Genomic DNA, 21,500 nt, shown 5'->3' on the forward strand with positions numbered 1-21,500 from the left:
GTCAAAATGTAAGGCAAAGTTAGTTCCAAAAGTGACATTTGTTTTTTCCATATGTTAGGTGGAATTTCACCAAACGCTAAACGTATTTAGTAGCCTGTCATACATCTGTCGCGCCTCAGTGCAGCGAGCATAGTATTCGATTCTATTTTCGAATCTACACGAAGGGTCACTTTTACCAAACGCTAAACGTATTTAAATCAAATTTTAAATACATTTTGTAACTGACAGACGTATGACAGGCTACTAAATACGTTTAGCGTTTGGTGAAATTCCACCTAACATATGGAAAAAACAAATGTCACTTTTGGAACTAACAAATGACAATGGGCGTTTTGGGACCTATGTCCAATAAAGATGAGACATACATCGTTGGATAGCTCTTTTCAAGTGAGCAAAAAAGTATTATGACGCCAAATCCGTATAAGTTGTCCATTTTGAAATATATTCGTCGGAAGGAAGTATTTTTCTATGGCATTGCACTCTCTCTCCTGATGACAGTTAGGGCGTAGGCGTAGTACACGTAAACACGTATTATTGAAATTGGAGAAATTACTTTCAACTGGTTTTATTTACTGATATAATAAACAAATATAATATTATATGAATGATGATCATTTTGTTATAAATATTAAAAATGAATGTGAAAAACTAACAAAAACATAAAAATTACCGAAATAAAATATAAAAACTTTCAAGGTACGATTATTCTTATTGGACAGTTAATCAAGACTAGCGCTTCCGTTATTCGTATTCTGCAAAAAAAATCCTTTTCAACGACGTATCACTCATTTCTATTGGTGCTGGTCCCAGCTTCCATATATTTGTGCCCAGTCTCTTTTGCCAGACATTTTGGCAGTGACATTTGACGATACGCAACGTAAACGGAGGTTTCGAATCCTGTGCTCGGGCAACTGTTTGTTGAAGGTACCTACTCACCTCCATTGTCTTGACAGACAGGCGGACGGAGAGACGGACAACATTAATTCCTATAGTTACCTATCTTCTAAGTTTATTTATTTATTTAAATAAGGAACACCAGTAGTTAACACAATGTTAGTTACTTACTTAAAGATTTTTATTATTATTGAGGTACTGATCCCTAAAGAGCCTTAACCTCATTTTAAATTAACAATTTAATCGATTTTACATGGCATTATTAATGCTCAGCTGATTTATATTAAAATGATATTAAATAAATAGTTTGCAAACGGAATTGGTTTCGGTTCCGGAAATGTTTCTGAAAAACGGATTTTAGTAAAGTTTCATTGGGTGGTTGGTTGGTACTTACCGGGTTCCGCTCATCTAGCCTAATCTTTATTGCCCTAAACTCGTTTCGCATAACTCGTAAGGTCTAAACTTTTTTAGTAGAATCATCACTTCGCCAAGAATTATGTGGCATAAGACTCGTTTCGCATAAAACTCTTTTGGCACAAACTTGAAACACCTAAGCCTCGTTTGCTCAAATTGTTCATATTGGTATAATCTCTTCTTGTTTCTCCTAATAATATTTTAATAAATACTATAATAAGTATGTTGTAAGTGAACAAATTGTGGTATTTTTCTCCTTCATCCTGAAAATCACGATATTGAATGATCAAAACATCGAAAGTGAATGACCATTATTATTATTACAAACGCCATTAAACTCCATGGGATCGAAATCTAAAGACGACGAGCAAAGCGAGGAGGAGCGTGTTAGGTGCACATTTTCGTCAAAAGCAAAGCGGAGCGTTTCCTACATAGCGGCCACAATCCAAGGCGCCAGTTTGCGCTATGTAGGAAGACGCTCCATCAAAGTTAAAGCCGAACAAATTATATTAGTTTGTATAACCTATGCTATAGCATTATTAGGCTATTCAAGATTTGGCCATACCATTACTAGGCTTAACAAGATTATGCGAAATAACATTTTACTAAACGAGATGTATGCCATACGATTTTCGGCGAAACGAGACTTTGACCAAACGTTACTATGCAATATGAGATTGGGCAAATAAATCTTAGGCCAAAAAAGGTAGAACCGTACTTACCTATAATTTAAATATACAAATACCTACTCAAATACGCAAATTCTTCATGCACCCCATGGCTCTTGCCAAACTTAATAATCCATCTATTCTCGATTATCCGTGACTGTAACCTACTTAACTACACATAATTTTCAGGTATATGTACCTATTCATCTTTGAAATAATTAATAGGGCGATAGTTTGTCAAGGTAGTTACAAAAGTGCATTCGCCGCCAACTTCAGAACTACCAACTTGTTTGAACCGAAGTACCATACCTACCATAGGTCCTTATTGTGTCTGGTTGTCGTTTATCTATTTAATACGTATCTAGTTATCTATGTATTTGTGTAGATATATCAATTGTCCGACACCCATATCACAGGCTCTGCCTAGTTTGAGGTCGGATAGCCGTGTGTGAGATATCCCCACATATTTATCCATACCTTATTGTCCTTACAGTACAACACAGTCTACAAAGCGCGCAGCACAGAACTCCTAGAGTACCTAGCCGAGATGCCGCCCCCGGACTCCCATTCTGAGCTCCGAAAGGTCCAGCATGCAGCAGAGACATGGTCCGCTCCAAGCCGACACGACTTGCCTTCTAGAAGCTACTTGAAGGAGTTCACGGTAGCCGTAGTGGTCCCGATTGTGTTGATGATGATATCTATGGCCGCGCTTACGTCTGTCCTGTGTTTCCATTATGCTGGCATGTAAGTGTTTTATGTTAGTCTAGACTAGATGATCTTTATATTTTATACTGCCTGACGTAAAGTCTGTTTTTAACCGACTTCGAAAAAGGAGGAGGTTCTCAATTCGTCTGTATGTATGTTTTTTTTTTTTTTTTATGTATGTTCATCGATTACTCAGCCATTTATGGACCGATTTTGAAAATTCTTTTTTTGATGTATTGGGTTGAGCTCAGGGGTGGTCCCATTTTTTTTTCAGAATTTTATTCCACCCCCAAGGGTGGGTAAAGGGGTAAAAACAGGGGTATAAATTTCCATTTTGGGCACTTATCAACCGATTCTTATGAAATTTATAACGTAAATATTGTTATTATAACAAAAGATATGATGGTGACCTTGAGCTGATCTGATGATGGAAACGGAAGGCAGTCAAGGGAACTCCTCAACGGTATATAGCAACTACCTCGTGTTTGGGCTCGAATGATTCGTATTAACGAGTAGGACATATTGGTATCATTTGCATCTTACTTTTGATTGATAATTATTGCAAATAAACTAAAAATAACAAAATAAAATAATAATTTTAAAAAAATTAAAAACCGACTTCAAAAAACCACTAAAACGTAAGAAATAATTTAAGGTTTAGACCAATCCTAGGTCACAGTATAAATATACCTAAGCAGGTACTGTTCTTTTTTGAAGTTGGTGCCATATTTCTTCAGATTAACTACTTTGTCACTGCACCAACATCAAAAAAGAACAGTACCTGCTTAGGTATATTTATACTGTGACCTAGGATTGGTCTAAACCTTAAATTATTTCTTACGTTTTAGTGGTTTTTTGAAGTCGGTTTTTAATTTTTTTAATTTAATCTCAGATACCTTAGTACTAAATTGACAGATAGAACAGAGAAACAGACTTTAGTTAAGTATCTAATTTTGTTTTATGAGTTCCTTTTTGGTTATTTATTTCTGTTTGTATTTTGTTTGCTTTCAGGAACGATAGTGAATCAGAGTATTTCCTAGAGAATATATTCCACATTTGCATTGATTATAGAAAACGAAGGTTAGCTTAACGTAATCGATTGATAAACTAACTTCTTTTTAAACTAACTAACCCATTTATTTAAGTTTTGTTTGTTTTCAAGATTTTAAAAGAAGACAAAACATTTTTTTAACATATTCTATATAATTTCAGAGCTCACAGATCGGGTAAAGTGGAACTTTGTCGCTATGAGACCAATAACACTGAACAAACGCAAATACCAGACAACATCAGTAACAAGAGTGCCGGTGTTAGGTAAGTGTTCCTCTTTATTTCTTGTGTATTTTATTTTTGACGAAGCGAAGGTGGATTGTATGTTTGATTAATTTTGTATTTTAATTAATAAATGAATATAAGAAGCAGTGTTCCTTCTTGTAGTTACATAAAAGTATGAATACTTATATAAAATATAGTAAAATCAACTTATCCGAATTTGAGACATTGATACAGTTAATTCATTAGCTACAGATGGATGAGCCTGCCTCTCTTGAACTATACATGGTGTTAAAGAAGTAAGCTCATGTCCTATACGACTATTTCTAGGGAATAAGTTCACTTCATTTATACTGTTGTGATTTCCATCAAATTTCATTTTTAACTTGATTACGATTTAAGATGAAAATAATTGAAATGTTTCATTTTTTTTTCACAGCCCAAACAACAGCTTGGTTCGCCCGTACAGCCCCAAGTCAACAACCAACCTGGCTGGAAGCTACAACCGACCGCAGCCTCCTCCGTACCTGGGGTCAGCCACCAACTCCTTGCACCATCGTAAATCTGGCAACACTGAACACACCCCAAGTCATTTAGTTCTAGAAGAGACACTTAAACTTCTGAACGAAGCCAAAATAGGCGGAGATTACATCGATGATTTGAATTCAGAACCAGCTATGAAAGACCCGATTGTCGATTATAACGATGGTTCAGAAGATTATGTGCCGATTAAAATGGATGCGGCTGGTTACGTAGCAATGAAGGGAGATCTTGATGATATTAATGTACCTGAATTAGCCAAGTACGGGTTGGGAGGTGTCGGTGGGTCGGCCATTTGACATGAGGGGATGGGGGGTGGAGAGGCACCTGTCAAAACATGGTTTTGTTAGAATTACTAATGCACTAACTTAGTAAGAAACTGCGTCAGGTTTCATACTGTAGATTTTGAACACTTTTGCTAACGTTAAGCAGGTTTTAAGTAGTTAAATGTTGCATTTAAACTTTCACGCCTTGTAGGTAGTTAGGTGAGCGATGTGCAGAGATGCACCGTTGCAACTATTCGTATTATTAAGCATTTATCTAACCTAAATATAAGTAGGGAAATTTACAACGTAGGTACCTAGTCATTGCTGTTAGATGTTATACTGATAATCATATTATGCCATTTAAGTATTTCTAAACTATTCTAGTCAAGTTTTAGTCAATTATTTGTGTATTATGTATCATAGAAGTAACTTGAACCCAATAACAGCGTGAAAAAATATGTATCGATTCTGACAGGCACATACTTATTAGGGTTTATTATTGAACCAGTACTTAGTGAAATTAGTTAGCTATGTTTTTGCTATAAGTACTTACCTATTCTTTCTAAAAAGTTAATAAATTGTCTTTAAACTTATTTAGCACAGTTTTTTTTTATAAATCCTTCACCATCGGTTTCACGAATATGGATAAAAAATAAAAGAGTTATTTATTTGTACTTCTCAAAACATAATTTATTACAATACTTGTTAACATATCACTTAGAACCTACTTAACTTATAATCTTATGATATAATAGGTAGGTACTAATCGATCACAATACACGTTTTGTGTAACACAATCACAGAATCATTGAACTTTCCGATCTTGCTTTATCTTAATAATGCCCTATCAGAGCCTCTTATTTTCAAAACAATTTACATACATGGGAACTACTTAGATCTCGTGATTTCGTTTACATCTGCATTTTTATGTCTTTTATTTCATAAAATGATTAGTGCATTAATACATTTCGTAACATTAACTACATCGTCATATTACTCGTAGCTCGTAGATACACAGATTCCTATCATCTAACTATACTTAACAGGATCTTAGACACATTCATAATGTGTATAATATTAACTTCCGAACGTTTAAGATCATAACTTACAAAAACTACTTGGTATTACTCAACTGGTTTCCAACACACAACGGCGCGCATATCATCGGGTGCCTTGCCGAAGACTCTTTCGCCGTTCGCGTCTACATACTGGTTGATCTGGTAGTCTAGGAGTGTTTGGAAGCCGAGGACATCGGATCCCAATTGCTGGAAGAAGGTAAATACATGTAAAATAAGTATTTAAGCATTATCGGTACTGGAAGATATAATCACTTTGAAGAAAAAAACGGCTTAAATATTTACTAAGTCCGACAATCACCATCACAACCCATCACGTTCCCACTGCTGGGGCACGGGTCTACTTCAAATGAAGGAAGGTTTTAGGCCTAGTCCACCACGCGGGCGCAATGCGGATTGGTGCAGCGGACGTCCGGCAATAATACCAGACAATAAGACAAGCTGATTAAGTAACCACAAAAAATTATACAGAGTGTTGCAAAAAGGGTATACTAAGCCGAAAGGGGGTGACTCAAGGGGTCATCCTGAACAACTTTTCAACGTTCCACGAGCTTTGGAAATATCGAGAAAAAAAATGTATATTTTTTCGGCTTAGCATAAGTAACCTTTTGTAACACTCTGTAATTTGAGTTAACAGATGCTGAATCAGTAAAATACCTGTGTAAGTGGGCTGGTGTTGGTGGTGAAGACTCCTGTGAACCGCCGGTCTCTCGCAATGCGCATTGTGGCGTGTTCCAGAGCCCTGATGGCGGCTACATTGTCGCGTGCATTGAGATTCGATGCCGTGGCCATCATGAATGAATGTAGAATTGTTCCTGTAAACGTTTATATTTTTAGTATTACTTACTAAATATAATCGTATAGTTTGTACTAACAATAATGTCATCTAAGTATGCATTGACCTTTCATCACATTTTAAGGAATGTTAATTATTTATATCGAAATAGAAATCAACTTGGAAAACCAAACGCCGGTCGCGGACATTTGCACGCAAAGGCATTTTTAATAAGAAAAGCTATTTATCATGCATTTTGTGATAATATGAATAAGTAAGAAACCTGTTGCTAAATCAAACTTCATGAGTTATGTTCAAACCTTACCCTTTCCTTCAGGTAGCATAGTGTCTCGTACGGAACCCTCAACGTACTCCAAAAAGCCCATGATCTTGGCTAGTCCTCCTGATAGTTCGATCTCTGGCTCATCGCGACCATCGAAATTTAGTGCTACGGCAATATGTGCTCCTGATTCTGGAAAAGTTTGAATATATTTAAAATACCTTGCTACGGATTAATTAAAATATTCTAACTTCAATAAGAAAACTTCAATATTACCATCCCGTAACACCACACTAAGCCTCGCAGCTAACAGTGCATTCCAACATCTATCGATGCAGTCTGCGTAGTCATTGACTTCGATTTCGTGCTTCAAAAACTGTTCCAATTCTGCTTTTTCGTAAAATGATGATACTATCATGCTGAAAAGCAAATAAAATTTTATGTATTGATATTTAATTAAGTAAGTACATAACTAGGACTAATTACTCACGCACAATCGGCATAATACTGCCCTAGGAGAAAACAGCAATTAAACAAAAAATATACAGGGTGTTGCAAAATTGGTATACTAAGCCGAAACCTACATGTGCAACATGTTATATCTAAGCCCGAAACTGAAATCAGAATTTGGAAATTCGCGAAAAAATTTTTTTTTCCATAGTGTATTCCATACTGTATTATTTAAATCAAACTTACTCAATGACTTGTTGTTTGTGCTCGTCTCTCATTGGTTCAGCCACAAACTTCGGTTCATTGTTTTCTTCACAATCTGGGTTAGAGCTCAAATGTGAAAGAACTTCTCCAAGATTTGCTGCTCCAAGGAAATCGCTGATTTCTGATAATAAGTAATTAAGTACATAATAATATTATTAGGTCATGCATATTAAATTAAATTTTGAAGGTGGTGGGTAATTGTTTCAACAGTAAAGGTTTGTCATTAAATCTTTTTGAATTTGGATTTCGACTTAAATTTATAAGCACAATACTTACGAATATAGTATCCTTTGTCCCTCAGCCTAGTTATAGTGTAAATAGAGTTGAGAGAGTTCCCTCCGAGCTCGTAGAACCCTGCTCTGACAGACAGTTCGCCTCTAGCAGCCCTTCCCAGTACTTCTCCCACGGTCTCAAATAGGACTCTGGCCTTTTCCATGTGTTCCGGCTCTACCCCTGTGTAGTCGATGTCGAGAGGAATTTCGGCGTCATCTGTGGAAATAACACATATTGCAAATAAAATATCATCTAACTTTCTAACATCCAATGCAGAACTTAATCCGTGAACGATATAAAGGCATTAAACAAAACAGTAACGATATATTTAAAGCTAACATACCTACCATATTCATTTATTTATTGTACGTACCATTGTTGTTTGTATTCTCGTACATCTTCAGTAGAGCTTGTCTGTCCACTTTTCCATTGACTAGCAGAGGGATGCTGTCTATCACTATGACCTGCAATGAATTTAAAAATGGTTAAGTGTAAGTTACGTTTACGGTAGAAAAACAAACTTTTTCGTATTTAAAATTTTCAGTTTTGAACTACTGAGTGACCAACTGACAACTCCTTCTTCGGAATTCAGTCATGAGCTTATGATAAACCTAGTAATTTGATGTTTTAATAGTTAAATTCTTACCTGAGGAATCATGTAACTTGTCAACGCGTTTTTCAGTGAGCTTTCAATGTGGTGGGCCGCTAGTCTTGCATCATCCTTCAGTGTGACAAACGCCAAGATTTCAGGATTTCCTCGCTCAAGTCCATAGCAAAGAACCACACCTGCAGATTTATTTAAAAAATCCAGTGAGATTTGTATTTAATATGTGGGGACATCTCACACACGGCCATCCGACCCCAAGCTAGGCAGAGCCTGTATTATTTTTACATGACATAAGCATCCTCTAGATAGACAAACCTATCCAACACCAGCGTTAGTAAACATTTTATGTTGAAACTCTACTGATGGGTCTAAAATGCTATAACAATAGATCTTGTGCCATGGCCATGATTATGTAGGTACATATTCTTCAAGTCATCTTATTCACCTATGACTCTTTACTATAATTATTACTGTTTACCATTGGGCTGAACACTACTTAACTAACTATAATTATCTTTTTTGTTATAGGTAACTGTAAATTTTACCCATTTTATAATCTTCTAACTTCTCTTACAATTACTTTCTTATCTCACCTTTCTCAACCCCATGCACGGCGTTGACAGCTCGATCCACCTCCTGCAAGTCTACCCGGTGTCCACGGATCTTCACCTGCGAGTCAGTTCTACCGGCGAACAGCACCACTCCCTTCTCTAGCACGCCGAAGTCGCCCGTGCGGTAGAGGCGGGCGAAATCTGTGAAGATAGTGTACACTTGATGATAATAGGTAAAATGTTTGATTTGATAGTTAGGTACACGAGTTAAAAGATGATAAGTACAGTGAAAAAAAATAATATGATTAGCGTGGCGAACGCAAAAAATCTCTGAAATGTGCCATGACGGAATCGACGAATGGTTTATCTTACAGCTCAGAATGGCTTGAAACCTGTCTGGCTGTTATAAGCAAAAACATATTACACGAGTAGCACACAGGATACTTGTTTAGCCGCAGGTTAACCACAGTGCACGCCAACCAAATCAAACAGAACTCATCCGTAATATAATAAAAATAGCGTCGTTATTCACAATGCGATGAAATGGAATGACCCTACTGATTTTTTTATGCTTATATAATTACTAGGGTTGTAGTAGTAGTGGTAGTCAAGGAGCCGGTTTTGTCTGGATGAGGAAGGCCGAAGGCAGAGTAATGTGTCGCCACCTAGAATGGATTAATTGGCTCGAAATCATCATCATCAGCTTATTTCAGTCCACTGCTGGACGTAGGCCTCTCCCAAAGCATGCTACTGGATTCGATCTATTAGCTTTCCGCTTAAAATTAGCTTTATAAATAATCTCTCACCTGGATGAGTAGCATGGGGGTTCGGCGGGAACCGCTCCTTGCCCTGGCCGCCGACGTACCCGCTGGCCAGGTTCCGCCCCGACACCCACAGCTCCCCGATCTCCCCCTCCCGCACTATGTTCATCTCCTCGTCGAGGAGGTAGATCGCGCAGTTGTGGAGGGGTGAGCCTGGGTAGGAAGAATCGTGTTAGCCATCGTTTATGATGTTGCTCAGTTGACAAGTGATGTTTCAAACCTCAACTATATCTGGTACTAACTACTAGCTCAATAAAGGGCCAAATAATTTTTATGTTTTTATTACATTTTTTTGTTTGTGAACTATACGCGAATTTATTTTTACAAACGGGAGGTCAAACGACAAAGGTTATCGAGCCATAAGGACGCGTACTTACTCGCACGTCTATCTGGGAAGGCTAATGACTGAATAAGGTGTTAATTCTAGGAAAAGTCCAGAAGTAGTAGGTCGTTGTAGTTAGGTCGTTGATGAGACAACTTACCAATTGGCACAGTATTGTACGACTCCAACTGCCCAGCCTTTTCCAGAATATGGTACGTGACGTCACCCAGAACTTCTGTGCTGCCGTAGAAATTCGCCAGCTTGTACCCATTGTGGTCTCCGAAGTATCTGAAGAATTCTCCAGCTAATTCCTTGGACAAGGTTTCCCCGGAACAGACCCACAGTTTGAGATGCTTCAAGGGCCTTTCGGAAGGGTTGAGGGATAGAGACATCAGAATGGAGCGAAGGAGAGTGGGTACCAGAACCAAACGTTCAACCTGGAAAAGGGGAAGATAATGAAGGATTTGGCATAGAATTTTTTACTCGATAAGGATATGTTATAACAGACCACAGCGAGTGAACCTCTGGCTCACTGAGCCGATGACCTTGGACAGGTACTTAGGTGGTAGCGGCTGAATAAGGAAGTCCAAGGACAGAGTGTTGTAACGCTCATTGAGGAAGTTCTTTGACCAACGAAGCTATGATGGTCTGACGTGGGTCTGACGATGAAAGTATATAGCGGACCACTTTGTGTCTGTCTCCTTCACAGTTGTATAATTCACTCTCCCCTTACTCCACAAATCCCTAGTAACTACTTACCTTCATTTCATTTTCATTTATTCTTTCACAATAATACATTGTATTTGAATGTCACACAATAAAATTACACAATGATTAAAATAATGCACCTGATTATCAGCCAACACCTGCACCAGCCTCTGAGGGTCCCTGGTCACGTCTCGCGGCAGTATCAGCAGGGTCCGTCCATTGAGCAGCGGACCCCACATCTCGCTGACAGCGTCCACGAAGGTCAAGGCGGTCTTCCACACGCAGGTCCGTTCAGTTTCCGAGTAAGGGAATGTGGTGAACTGCCACCAGAGACGGTTGCAGATCGCGTCGTATGATAGACGGACTCCTGTAAAACGAGGTTTATGTTTATTTAACAGCATTTACCGTAAACAGTCCTCGGTTATAAAAACAGACTTAAATACCCAATAACCCAACAACCTAAGGTTGCAAAAGTATAGGGTAAAATTCAAATTCAAAGTTATCGTTTTCGGATTAGGTAATGATTGCATATATTATTACAGCAAAAGCCTAATGGTATTTTTAAGCAGAAGAAAATTTTTAGTTGTAGTAGGGCTAGCACGGGGCGCAATTAAGACGTGACAAAAGTTTTCTTGAGGCTGCGCGATGTGAGTGAGCGCGATGCAAAACTTTTCTGAGCTGTATAAAATTCCATAATGCCTATAGGTATTCAGAAAGTTTTTCCTTCATCAATCCACAAACCTTTAGGCACCCCAGTGCTTCCAGAAGTGTACAGCACGATCGCAACGCTATCACTCCTCGCTTCACTCAGCACCTCGGAGTCGGTCGGCGGCTCGGCGGAGTGGCTGCCCGACACCGTGAGCAGCTCGTCGAAGAGTATAGCTGGTATGCCGCTGCTGGTGAACAGGGCTGGGTTGGCTGGAACGTTATTGTGTAGATATTATTGTTAGGAAATCAATCGGGACAGATTGTATCATGTAGAGCTCTAGAGGTCTAGAAAGGGTCTAGAGGTAGATCCAGAAAGTATCAACCGTTTTATAGTTTTTTTTACGTATTTGGCTAGTTTGGAGTGGCGCCTTTTAATGCTACAGAACCGAGACTTCATCAGTGACTTTGCTACTAAAGTTGGCAACAATACCATTATGAATTGATGGTTAAGTACACTTTCAAAACATGGATACAATAGAATTCTAGGTGATTTCAATAAAATTACAAAGATTTTATAGTGTTTTAAAAAAGCCTAAACAGATTTTGGAACATTGGAAATATACCAACGAGTAGATCTTACAGATGCAAGTCTGATACGTACCACTGTCATCATAAACCACCAACGCCGGCCGCGCATCCCCCAGGATGTGCGCGACCCGGCCGGGGGGGAAGCTCGGGTCCAGCGGAACGTACGCCGCGCCCGCCTTCCACGCCGCCAGGAGAGTCATCACTGTGCTGGAATAGAGATGTTGGCAGTTGTTGCTGAGTGGGTTGGCTTTTTGGACAAGGCTGGTTGGTTGTCAGTGATTATTTAGAAAATGTTATTACTTTTCTTCAGATGTTGCTCTCGCTTTGGATACCCACGAACTATTTTCTATCTATTAAAATTATTGTGGTTCATGTTAAATACAAGTGTACGTTATTTAATGAATACCAACGTGTTAATAGCACGCCGATTAGAGCTTAGCAAGTATGCTATTCGTCCATTTGTACCTATATGTATCTTGTTATTGTAGGAAGAACGGTATCTCCAAACTTTGTACAGATTTGATTAGGATACGAATTTTCAAACACTCTGTATATTAGATGAGAATACGGGAACATACTAAACAAACCTAATAAAATTGTGCTTCATTATTATTATTTTTATACGTACTTATGCGTAGGCTGCATGCACACCGCCACCACGAAGTCCCCGTCGCTATTGGGCCCGGCGCCGCGGGCGTGGGACGCCATAGTCTTCGCCAGTGCATTGGCACTCGCCTCCAGCTCCGCGTAGCTGATGCGGACGTTGCAGGTCTCATCTGGAATAGTGTTTAAATTATTAAAAAATAACATTGCATTCATTTAGGAAAAGCTGTAGGTGTTACCACGACCGAACATTAGTCGCTCGTTTTTCAAATCTCACGTAAAAAGCATGAATCTGACAGATGTTTCAGGCCAAGGATGCTGCTTATGGATTGTTACTCGTAATTGCTACTGTGTTTCATATGGTGTTATGTTCAGCTCATTTTTTCCGGAAGGTAAGACAGGAAGCAATACTTATACCATCTTTCGAGAACAATATATAAGTATTGAACTGTATATCTCAATATCGTACCAAAAAAATAATATAGTCAATGCAGGTTGAACGGTATTGTAAATAGCAACTCGTGAATGTAATACAGTGGAAGTTTCCGTCCACGCTTTGTTGCATTTAGTCACTCTTGAAATTCAATCGGTTCTCCTTTTACTTACCCCTAAACACGAGAGCAGTGTCCTGGCTCTGCGCCAGCCTGGCGAGGTGTATGGGAAGCGGAGCCGAGGTCACCTGGCGCCTCTCGCCCATAGACACGGAGACCCGAGGAAGCGAACCCATGGCTTATCTGCAGGCAAGAGACATTTATTTATTTAATACTTTATTGCAAAAGTGAAATATATAAGTGTCAGGGACTTAATGCTAAAAGAATTTTCAGCCAACCTCAGAAAACTAGTAGAAAGGTGCAGAAAAGATTAATGGAAGAAGAAAGAACTAAATTCAGACCATATAATAACTTAGTCACCTGCTTATCACTTGATACTTATATAGGTACTTAGTGGAGATTGAACATTGATATTGATTCTGAAGGCCCAAATTAGTGGCAAAATTTATAGTTTCACGTGGCTAAAACAAATTTTGGTGCAGGATCTACATTGTCGGTATATTGTAGGTAGGATGATTCGGGCAAAAAAAAAACAGAATTGCATATGATTTTGCAGCAAGTTTTGTTAATTTTAGTAAACTACAAAACTTTATGTTTTTATCACACCCCGAGTACTATATGTATAGCATACTATCCTAGTATATGTACTAGGTACAGAAATAATCCCAACATAACTAGCAAGTATTATGGACACAATTTTCCTACTAAGGATAAAATTAATACTTACCCAATCAATTCTCAACACGTATTGTATTATTCCTTTTTATTACGAGTGCTAACAAACACATTAATTAAATACTCAGAACTTGATTACAACGACCTAGGTTACTGCAGTAAAAAAATACACAAAAACCGCTTCTAGGTAACCTATATTCTTCCTAGTACTCAGTGAAACCAGGAAACCTTTTTTCTAGTCCATTTAAAAATACTGTCAGTACAAAACCTAACAGTGTAATTAAGAGCCGGTAAATCTAGCCGCTAGTAAGGTCGTGAAACCTTTCATCTTAGGTCGGGCTGACCATTGTGTGAACTGCGCTTTAGTACTTAAATTGATTGATTTGGCCTTCAATTATTTCAATTGAGTTAATTAAAATCAACTCAATGATTGATGCTCGGTCATTTGTTTTGATTAGATGTGCCTTACTACCGGGGGATCGGAGTATTCAGTTTTCAGAGATTGAGTATACCACGGGAATAATTATTGTTCATTATTTCAAATCAATATTAATTTTACATCCTGCGTGGAAAACTGTGTTTTACGACTCGTTTTGTATAAGTTCGAACCTGATAATTCACGATTCAGGTGTTACTTAGTGTTATAATCGTAGTATTTGCTTCCAGCTAAACTTTTAATTTTAATAAAAATGTTTTCATTGTTAATTTTTACTTTTCACCTAACCAGTGAAATGTGCTACGACGAGACGTAGCAATGCTACGAGCAGGCGTCGTAGCCGTGAAAGTGCTACGCAGCCGTCGTAGCATCGAAAGTGGTTCATGAAAACTAACGACGCAAGTACGTACCTACCTAGTTTTTTTTAAATAAACGTTTTCATTGAGCGCGAGTGAAGTTAAATACTAGCAACTAGAAGGTTACTTTGTTAAATAATAAATAAAAATACTAACAGACAATAACAATAATTACTTTGTTGATAAAGAACATGATTGTTCAACCTAATTATAACATCTTCCTTTAGTAATAAACTAAAAGATTTATCAAAGTGATTGCATCTTTCAAGGATTAAACTTTTAATAATATTGTTAAACATATAAGATTTTGTTGTACAATAGCTTTGTCTTGTATCATAATCTAATCAATTTGAATCAATCAGTATGCTGTTTGAATAAGTTTATAATCTGAAGACTGTTAGCATGCATCGTAATAATTATTTAAAAAAATACATAGGAAATGCCTTGTTTAACAACCAAAATATTTGCAAATACATAAATTAAGTACATGTTATTACCTATGTAAAAAAAAAAATATTGCATAGAATGTTTGATTTAACGCTGAATATACATAATTGGATCCTAAGTAATTCAAATAATTTAGGTACATAATATTGTTTTCTATTCGACTGGATGGTTTGTATTGATTAGCTGTAATTATAATTCGTTTTTTTAATATGGTTTTTACAGAGCTCCTAAATTTTTGCAAAATAAAATACAAAGCATAATAAAATTGTCTAAACTTTTTTTGGCTTCTCAAAATGTTTCTTTTGCAAAGTTAGCTTTGTCAGACTATTTATAGATGTTTTCTTAATATAGCCTGGCGGGTGTGGTGCGGTATTCTCATTGTTTTGTTTTTTCTCATGTCGTACTTGATCTCAATCCAAGGCGAAGGACTGCATTTTTCAAAGTACAAGGATGTTTTTGTCCTCAATAACGTGATGAAAATGTTCTAGTTTGTTGCATCACATTTTAACGTGGAATCTTTTTTAAACAATGTTGTTTATGGCGTGTATGGTTGTCCCGACAGATATTTGCCCCCCGAGGATGGAGGGTTCCGAAGGACCGCGATTTAGGTGTAGGCATAGAATAACGAGTACTACTGTACTTGTTATTCTATGGTGTAGGTAAACATATGCAATATAGTGCCACAAACTTATCTGTTCCGGTGAGAGTTCACGTAAATGTCTAATATTTCTTCATTCTTTAAAATGGTAAGTTTTCCTGTAATGGTAATTTACCCTTGCGGTTTAAATAAATGCATCTAATCTATATTAATATATAATATATTAGTGAGTAACGAGATATGGACCAATTTAATTCGTTCTCACCGGAACAGATAAGTTTGTGGCACTATACTTGTGTATACTTCTTCTAATATTTTATGTCGCTGCCATAATAAATGTAAGATTATATTCAATAATAAAAAATAATAACACAAAAATAGATGGCAGAAGTAGGTACGTAACACGTACGTAATCATAGAAGTAATAAAACTCACGTTAACTTTATGGTCATAGTAGGGGTAACGGGTAACAATTAAGTACAATTCTGGAGTTGTTGAGAGTACTTAAAATTCGAATTCAAAATCTTTATTACTTATAACATCAGGTTACTTACAATTAGTTACAAGGGTACTTATTAAGTAAACGATCTCTCACTAGGCACAGTCTGTATTCTGCCTAGCTATACCTGTACCTAGGTATACCTAGGCAGAATACAAATTAATTGTTTACATACAACAGTTGCACGACAAAGGAATTTGATCGCAATGATTGATAAAAAAAATACAAGCCACCGAAGCTCAGAAATCTTAATTTACAATTTACCTAAACCTTCGAGCTGGTAACTGTCAAATTAAATTAAATAAAACAGTAGGTCGACGAATGAACGTGACCCAAATATAAGTTACGCAAAAAATCTAACAATGAATTGAATCACACCGCACATTGCTCGAGTCTTGTTGAATCAAGACCGGTTATTTTGGGAACGTAGAACTACATAGAGTAGCTTTAAACTAATATTGTATTTATTATACACTCAGGAGCAAATAAACAGTTCCACTTACAAAATTGTGACACCAAATGGCTTAAATTTTTTTAAAAAACATTTGAAAGGAAATTTGAAGCGAATATGTTTACGTTTTTAGTTGGTAACAGGTAAGTAACTTTTCTGATGCGTCGTTGCAGACGGCGTCATTAAGCTAGCCTTTTCCGCTTAGGAGTAGTTTGGCGCTTTTCACACTGGAACTTTTTCATTGTCCGTGAGTTTAAATTAAATATTTAACAACAAAAAACCTTTGCTTTAAGAAATAAATGCAGTGAACTCTTTTTGTGTGTTTTCCATAATTTATTGGGATAAGTACTGCGTTCTTGCTTACTAAGAATAAAAATAGCTAACGATAAACTTAACCTCCTGAGACCTAGAGACCTAAAAATTCACAACTTTCAGATTTCGGTGGCTGCTAACTGCAGCTTTGTCTGAGCCCTGTCCCTCATTATGTCCTCGTATGAGGCCTCAGGTTCTGAAACTACTCCACGTTTTTCTCTATTCCACGCCTTGTCCTAGGTCAGTAACCTGTAATGGCGGTGAATGTTATTATATTTTAGTATGATGTTAAGTATTATGTTTTGTATGTCAATGCTAAAATTAAAAATAAACATCATCTTTATGACTTATGATATGATACGAACTTATGAATAATGGTTTGTAGTAATAGGGAATATGCAAGTGGTTCAAATAAAGGTCAAATATTATTTATGATAAACTTTGTTATTTCATAACTACGACTCCATCAATATTTTTGATTATAATTTATTTTTGAGCAAGTTAATGAAGTTGAAAAGTACAAAAAAACTTCGGTAAATTCTAACTTCAGAGAAACGTTACCCATTTTCTTAGGGCGGATGTGACGTCAAAATTCTTTATATATCAATCTCAGAATAATAACTTCTTTGCGTTTACGGCGGAAGTTAAATAAATTTCAAGTGTAAACAAAGAAATGTTAATGTCACCGAGTGTTTGTGATGCTCGTTGTGATCAGATTCGATGGATCACATAAAAATTCTTCCAATAGATCCAAGCCTCCTATAACCTCTCCACTTCTTGTTTGATATGCATGTTTGTTTGCAAAGTTTAGGACTTTTTATATTTTTTGTTGGTAGTGTATGGGCTGCCACTAGTTGTTCTATTGTAATGAGGCGTTAACAGCCATTCGCTAGTCAACGAGCCAATCAAATATGCTCCATATTGCAACACAATAAAATTAAATTTGTATTGTAAGTATTATGACATGAACATGACACAAGTTGCTCTTTTTACTTTTAGGTTATAATGGCCCAAGCTTAAGAAGGGGGTTTAGACCTTTGAGATATGCACAATGGTTCCATTCAAGAGAGCCAGGTGCAGGTTCTTAAACCCCCACAGATAATAGAATAGAATGACCCACTAACCCTAGTCTCTCTTACTGAGAACCAAAGTTACAGTAAGTACTTAAGAGGACAGTATACCTTCGCGATTCTAGCGAAATAGGTATTTAGGAAAAGATTTGATATCACTTGCGCTCTCATGCCCCGGGAACGGGTGCGATAGAGATGCACTGCTGCAGGCGACTGACAATACGTACTTTTCTTAATGAAATTCTGGTTTCGGGAGAAAACGTTTTACACTAACTAAATATCAACCAATCTTTTAGATTTTGGTGTCAATCGCTTCAGCATTACATATTCTAGGTTTATAGGTTTCGCTTTTTAAAAAAAATACCTTGTTATTGTTCAACCAACGGCTTGATTCAATACACAAAAATTACGTTATTTGAGGTGCCTATAACTTTGAAACTATAAAAAAATTCTGAAAAAGAAAAAGCTATAAACCTAGTTATTCCTTGTGTCAATAACATACTAAAAATCCTGGAGATTGTATAATATTTAGAGGTAGTAAAACGTTTTCTCTTTTTGTATGGACGAGCAAGTGCTATACTCTCCTTTTAAAACATACAATACAAATATTACTTTATATTCATAATGCCATAATAGCGTAATATTGTGTACAAAGGTCCTCAGGTTTGAGCGCTCCCATTTCAAAAGAGCTACTAGTAGCTATTTACGAGCTTCCATTACAAAACAGCCACTGGTCACACTTTATTACCATTACAAAACAGCCACTGATCACACTTTATACACTTCCTTTTTCGTTTGTTACCATGACAACATTGGTTTGTTCTAAATACAAAAGTACGCTGTGATTACTTGATTAGGTAAAAAATCTATGCCGACTGACGGGACTCATTATTCTGAGCCGTGAAATTAAAAGATTATGACGTCACGACAGCCCGCCATCCTGACGGGAATTTCAAAGTGGTCGTGATGGTTGTAATTTTTTAACTTTCTTTAAAATACCTTAAATTACTTATTTTGGCGATGATTTTTTTTTTACTATAATAAAGTGATGTAAAACTATCCAGTAAAAGTATAAAAAAAATTACGCATATTCCCTATTATGACTTACGATGAGCGATGGAATCAATTTTTTTATTTGGTCAAGTCCTTTTGATTGGAACTAAGTAGGTACCTATATTTTGTAGATATAACCCTGTGCATTGTGCTATCGATGCCAAACCCAAAAGCTGAGAGTTTGTTAAGTTAGGTACTCTACACTCTATACTGACGAAAAACGAACGGACGAGAGGATAGGCTGGGCACGAGATAAGTAGAGGAGTCGTGGTGGCTCGTGCAGCAGCGCACCGGTATTTCAATATTCGTCATAATATTATAGAGTGACCAATCTGTTGGTATGTCACTCGAGTGCACCCCGAATCCCCATTTGGACAATTAGCATTTACGGTCTCACACAACAAATTTTAATGGGAGTTGTAAAAGAAACATGGTATACGAACATCGATTATTATGAAACGTTTTGTGTAGGTAATGTCAACCGAAGAGCATGTTAGATCACTATTAATATTAAACCCTATACGTAGGTTCTGTCAGGAGCAGAGAAACCTGACCCCCCTCTCATAGTAACAATGCTTATGAGGGGGGTCAGGTTTCTCTGCACCTTACTGTACCTACAGAAAAGCGAAGGCAAAAAAGTAAACTGCAGGTTTCGCAAGAGTATTCCGCATTCATTTAATCGTGTCCCCCAGATTTAGGGTGTGAATTCATACACGTGGCTTCTAAGCGAGTCGCAATAGATATCACTTTTGCTTGAACGTTTAGTGCCGCAGTCATTCTTCTGAAGGCAAACTCAGATAGAATGCTAGCATTAAACTTAAACCACAGTTTGCGAGTAACCTTGGTGGCGTTGCTTAATATTTAATATCTGGCAATCTACCGGCTGCCAAGTTTAAATCAGATATTTTAAGTGGTTTCTGTAAAGATACTGTTTGGATAATGTCGGTACTACATATCCGTGAAGAGGATTTCCTGAAATCTTGAAAGGGGACGTTTCGTTTTAATTAAGCTGAAATTAAATAATGATTTAAATCTTAATGTGTTATAATACACATAATCGCTTTTTTTGTAACATACAAACTTGTAGGCAATGTAAGTATAGTCATAATAATGTAATATGTAGTATGTATGTGTTGTGTATTACCACCCAGTACACTAAAAGTAGTGTTCTAATTAAAATGTAGGTATATATCGGGGTTTACAGATACTTTAGAAGAAGATTTAATTACTTATGTTCCCGCGCGCTTCGCTTCGCCTTAAAAAGGTTTCCCGTGGGAATTCCGGGATAAAAAGTAGCCTATGTTCTTTCCCAGGGTCTAAACCGTATGTATACCAAATTTCATTCCAATCCGTTCAGTAGTTTTGGCGTGAAAGAGTAACAGACAGACAGACAGACAGACAGACAGACAGACACAGTTACTTTCGCATTTATAATATTAGTTAGGATTTCTACATCACATAATATGAAAGTGTTGTAAATTGTGTTAATCAAAAAGTATTTATTTATGTCACTTATGGGGAGAAATCTAATTTTAATTCTATAGCTGTGTTTTAAGTCATCGTAGTACCTATTAACAAGTGAAAATCTTCAAATACAGGAATTGCACTTTTGATAAATAGGGCACCGGGTTTATTCGTCACCGCCGTAAACACTGCCAAGAGCTATTTAAGTAAGTACTTAATAAATTATTGTAATAACTAATTAAGTTGTACCTAGTAGAGTGATTAGGACAATGACTTAATAACAATAAAGATTGCATAAGAATTGACGACCGAATGGCGTAGTGGTTAGTGACCCTGACTACTGAGCCGATGGTCCCGGGTTCGATTCCCGGCTGGGGCAGATATTTGTTTAAACACAGATATTTGTTCTCGGGTCTTGGATGTGCCCGTAAAATGGCAATAGGCCCGCCCCCTATTACATTGGGGCTAACATACACTCTGGCGAAAAGTGGGTGCAGCAATGCACCTCTGCCTACCCGGCAAGGGAGTACATTAGTACAAGGCGTGAGTGCGTGTTTTTTTTTTTTTTATTGCATAAGTCTACGGCTAGCCGGCAAACCCAAAACTATTCAAGCGCGAAATTGTGTAAAAGTAACTAAGTACACGTAGGTATTAACCATTGTCTTATGTGGGAAACAAGACTCTTCTTATTAATTATTTATTTAATTTGAGCGATAAGACCGCCATTTTTGTACATATGTGTTAGTATTTAAGTTAAGTAAGTTTATTTTATGTGTGTGTACAAATAAAGAATATTCTATCAATCTATCTATTCTATTTTTATGCACCTAGGTACTTATAATGTTTTGAAACTTTATTGTATT

At 37.0% G+C, this 21,500-nt stretch overlaps 2 protein-coding genes across 5 annotated transcripts in view; one reads left to right on the forward strand and one right to left on the reverse strand.

The window, feature by feature from the left end:
* Window positions 1-4,963, forward strand: part of LOC105381019 (alpha-sarcoglycan) — a 31,378-nt gene extending 26,415 nt beyond the window's left edge. For 3 of the 4 annotated variants that reach the window (XM_011550650.3, XM_011550652.3, XM_038111510.2), the window contains exons 7-10: window positions 2,470-2,720; window positions 3,693-3,761; window positions 3,894-3,995; window positions 4,393-4,963. In XM_011550650.3, coding sequence (XP_011548952.3) covers window positions 2,470-2,720; window positions 3,693-3,761; window positions 3,894-3,995; window positions 4,393-4,792 — 822 coding nt within the window. In that variant the 3' untranslated portion in view covers window positions 4,793-4,963. The remainder of the gene's footprint in view (window positions 1-2,469; window positions 2,721-3,692; window positions 3,762-3,893; window positions 3,996-4,392) is intronic. The other variant, XM_011550653.3, reaches the window with a different exon arrangement.
* Window positions 4,964-5,420: 457 nt separating this feature from the next.
* LOC105381060 (linear gramicidin synthase subunit D) overlaps window positions 5,421-21,500 on the reverse strand; it is a 31,418-nt gene continuing 15,338 nt past the window's right edge. The window contains exons 2-17 of the mRNA XM_048630451.1: window positions 13,332-13,459; window positions 12,751-12,898; window positions 12,196-12,329; window positions 11,628-11,804; window positions 11,027-11,253; window positions 10,339-10,615; window positions 9,842-10,009; window positions 9,078-9,236; window positions 8,524-8,663; window positions 8,251-8,341; window positions 7,881-8,093; window positions 7,587-7,725; window positions 7,167-7,309; window positions 6,936-7,082; window positions 6,493-6,650; window positions 5,421-6,024 (exon numbers count right to left, since the gene is read on the reverse strand). Coding sequence (XP_048486408.1) covers window positions 5,884-6,024; window positions 6,493-6,650; window positions 6,936-7,082; window positions 7,167-7,309; window positions 7,587-7,725; window positions 7,881-8,093; window positions 8,251-8,341; window positions 8,524-8,663; window positions 9,078-9,236; window positions 9,842-10,009; window positions 10,339-10,615; window positions 11,027-11,253; window positions 11,628-11,804; window positions 12,196-12,329; window positions 12,751-12,898; window positions 13,332-13,452 — 2,583 coding nt within the window. The 5' untranslated portion in view covers window positions 13,453-13,459 and the 3' untranslated portion in view covers window positions 5,421-5,883. The remainder of the gene's footprint in view (window positions 6,025-6,492; window positions 6,651-6,935; window positions 7,083-7,166; window positions 7,310-7,586; window positions 7,726-7,880; window positions 8,094-8,250; window positions 8,342-8,523; window positions 8,664-9,077; window positions 9,237-9,841; window positions 10,010-10,338; window positions 10,616-11,026; window positions 11,254-11,627; window positions 11,805-12,195; window positions 12,330-12,750; window positions 12,899-13,331; window positions 13,460-21,500) is intronic.

This window comes from Plutella xylostella, chromosome 26, assembly GCF_932276165.1.
Source record: "Plutella xylostella chromosome 26, ilPluXylo3.1, whole genome shotgun sequence".
In the NCBI taxonomy this organism is placed as follows: Eukaryota; Metazoa; Arthropoda; class Insecta; order Lepidoptera; family Plutellidae; genus Plutella; species Plutella xylostella.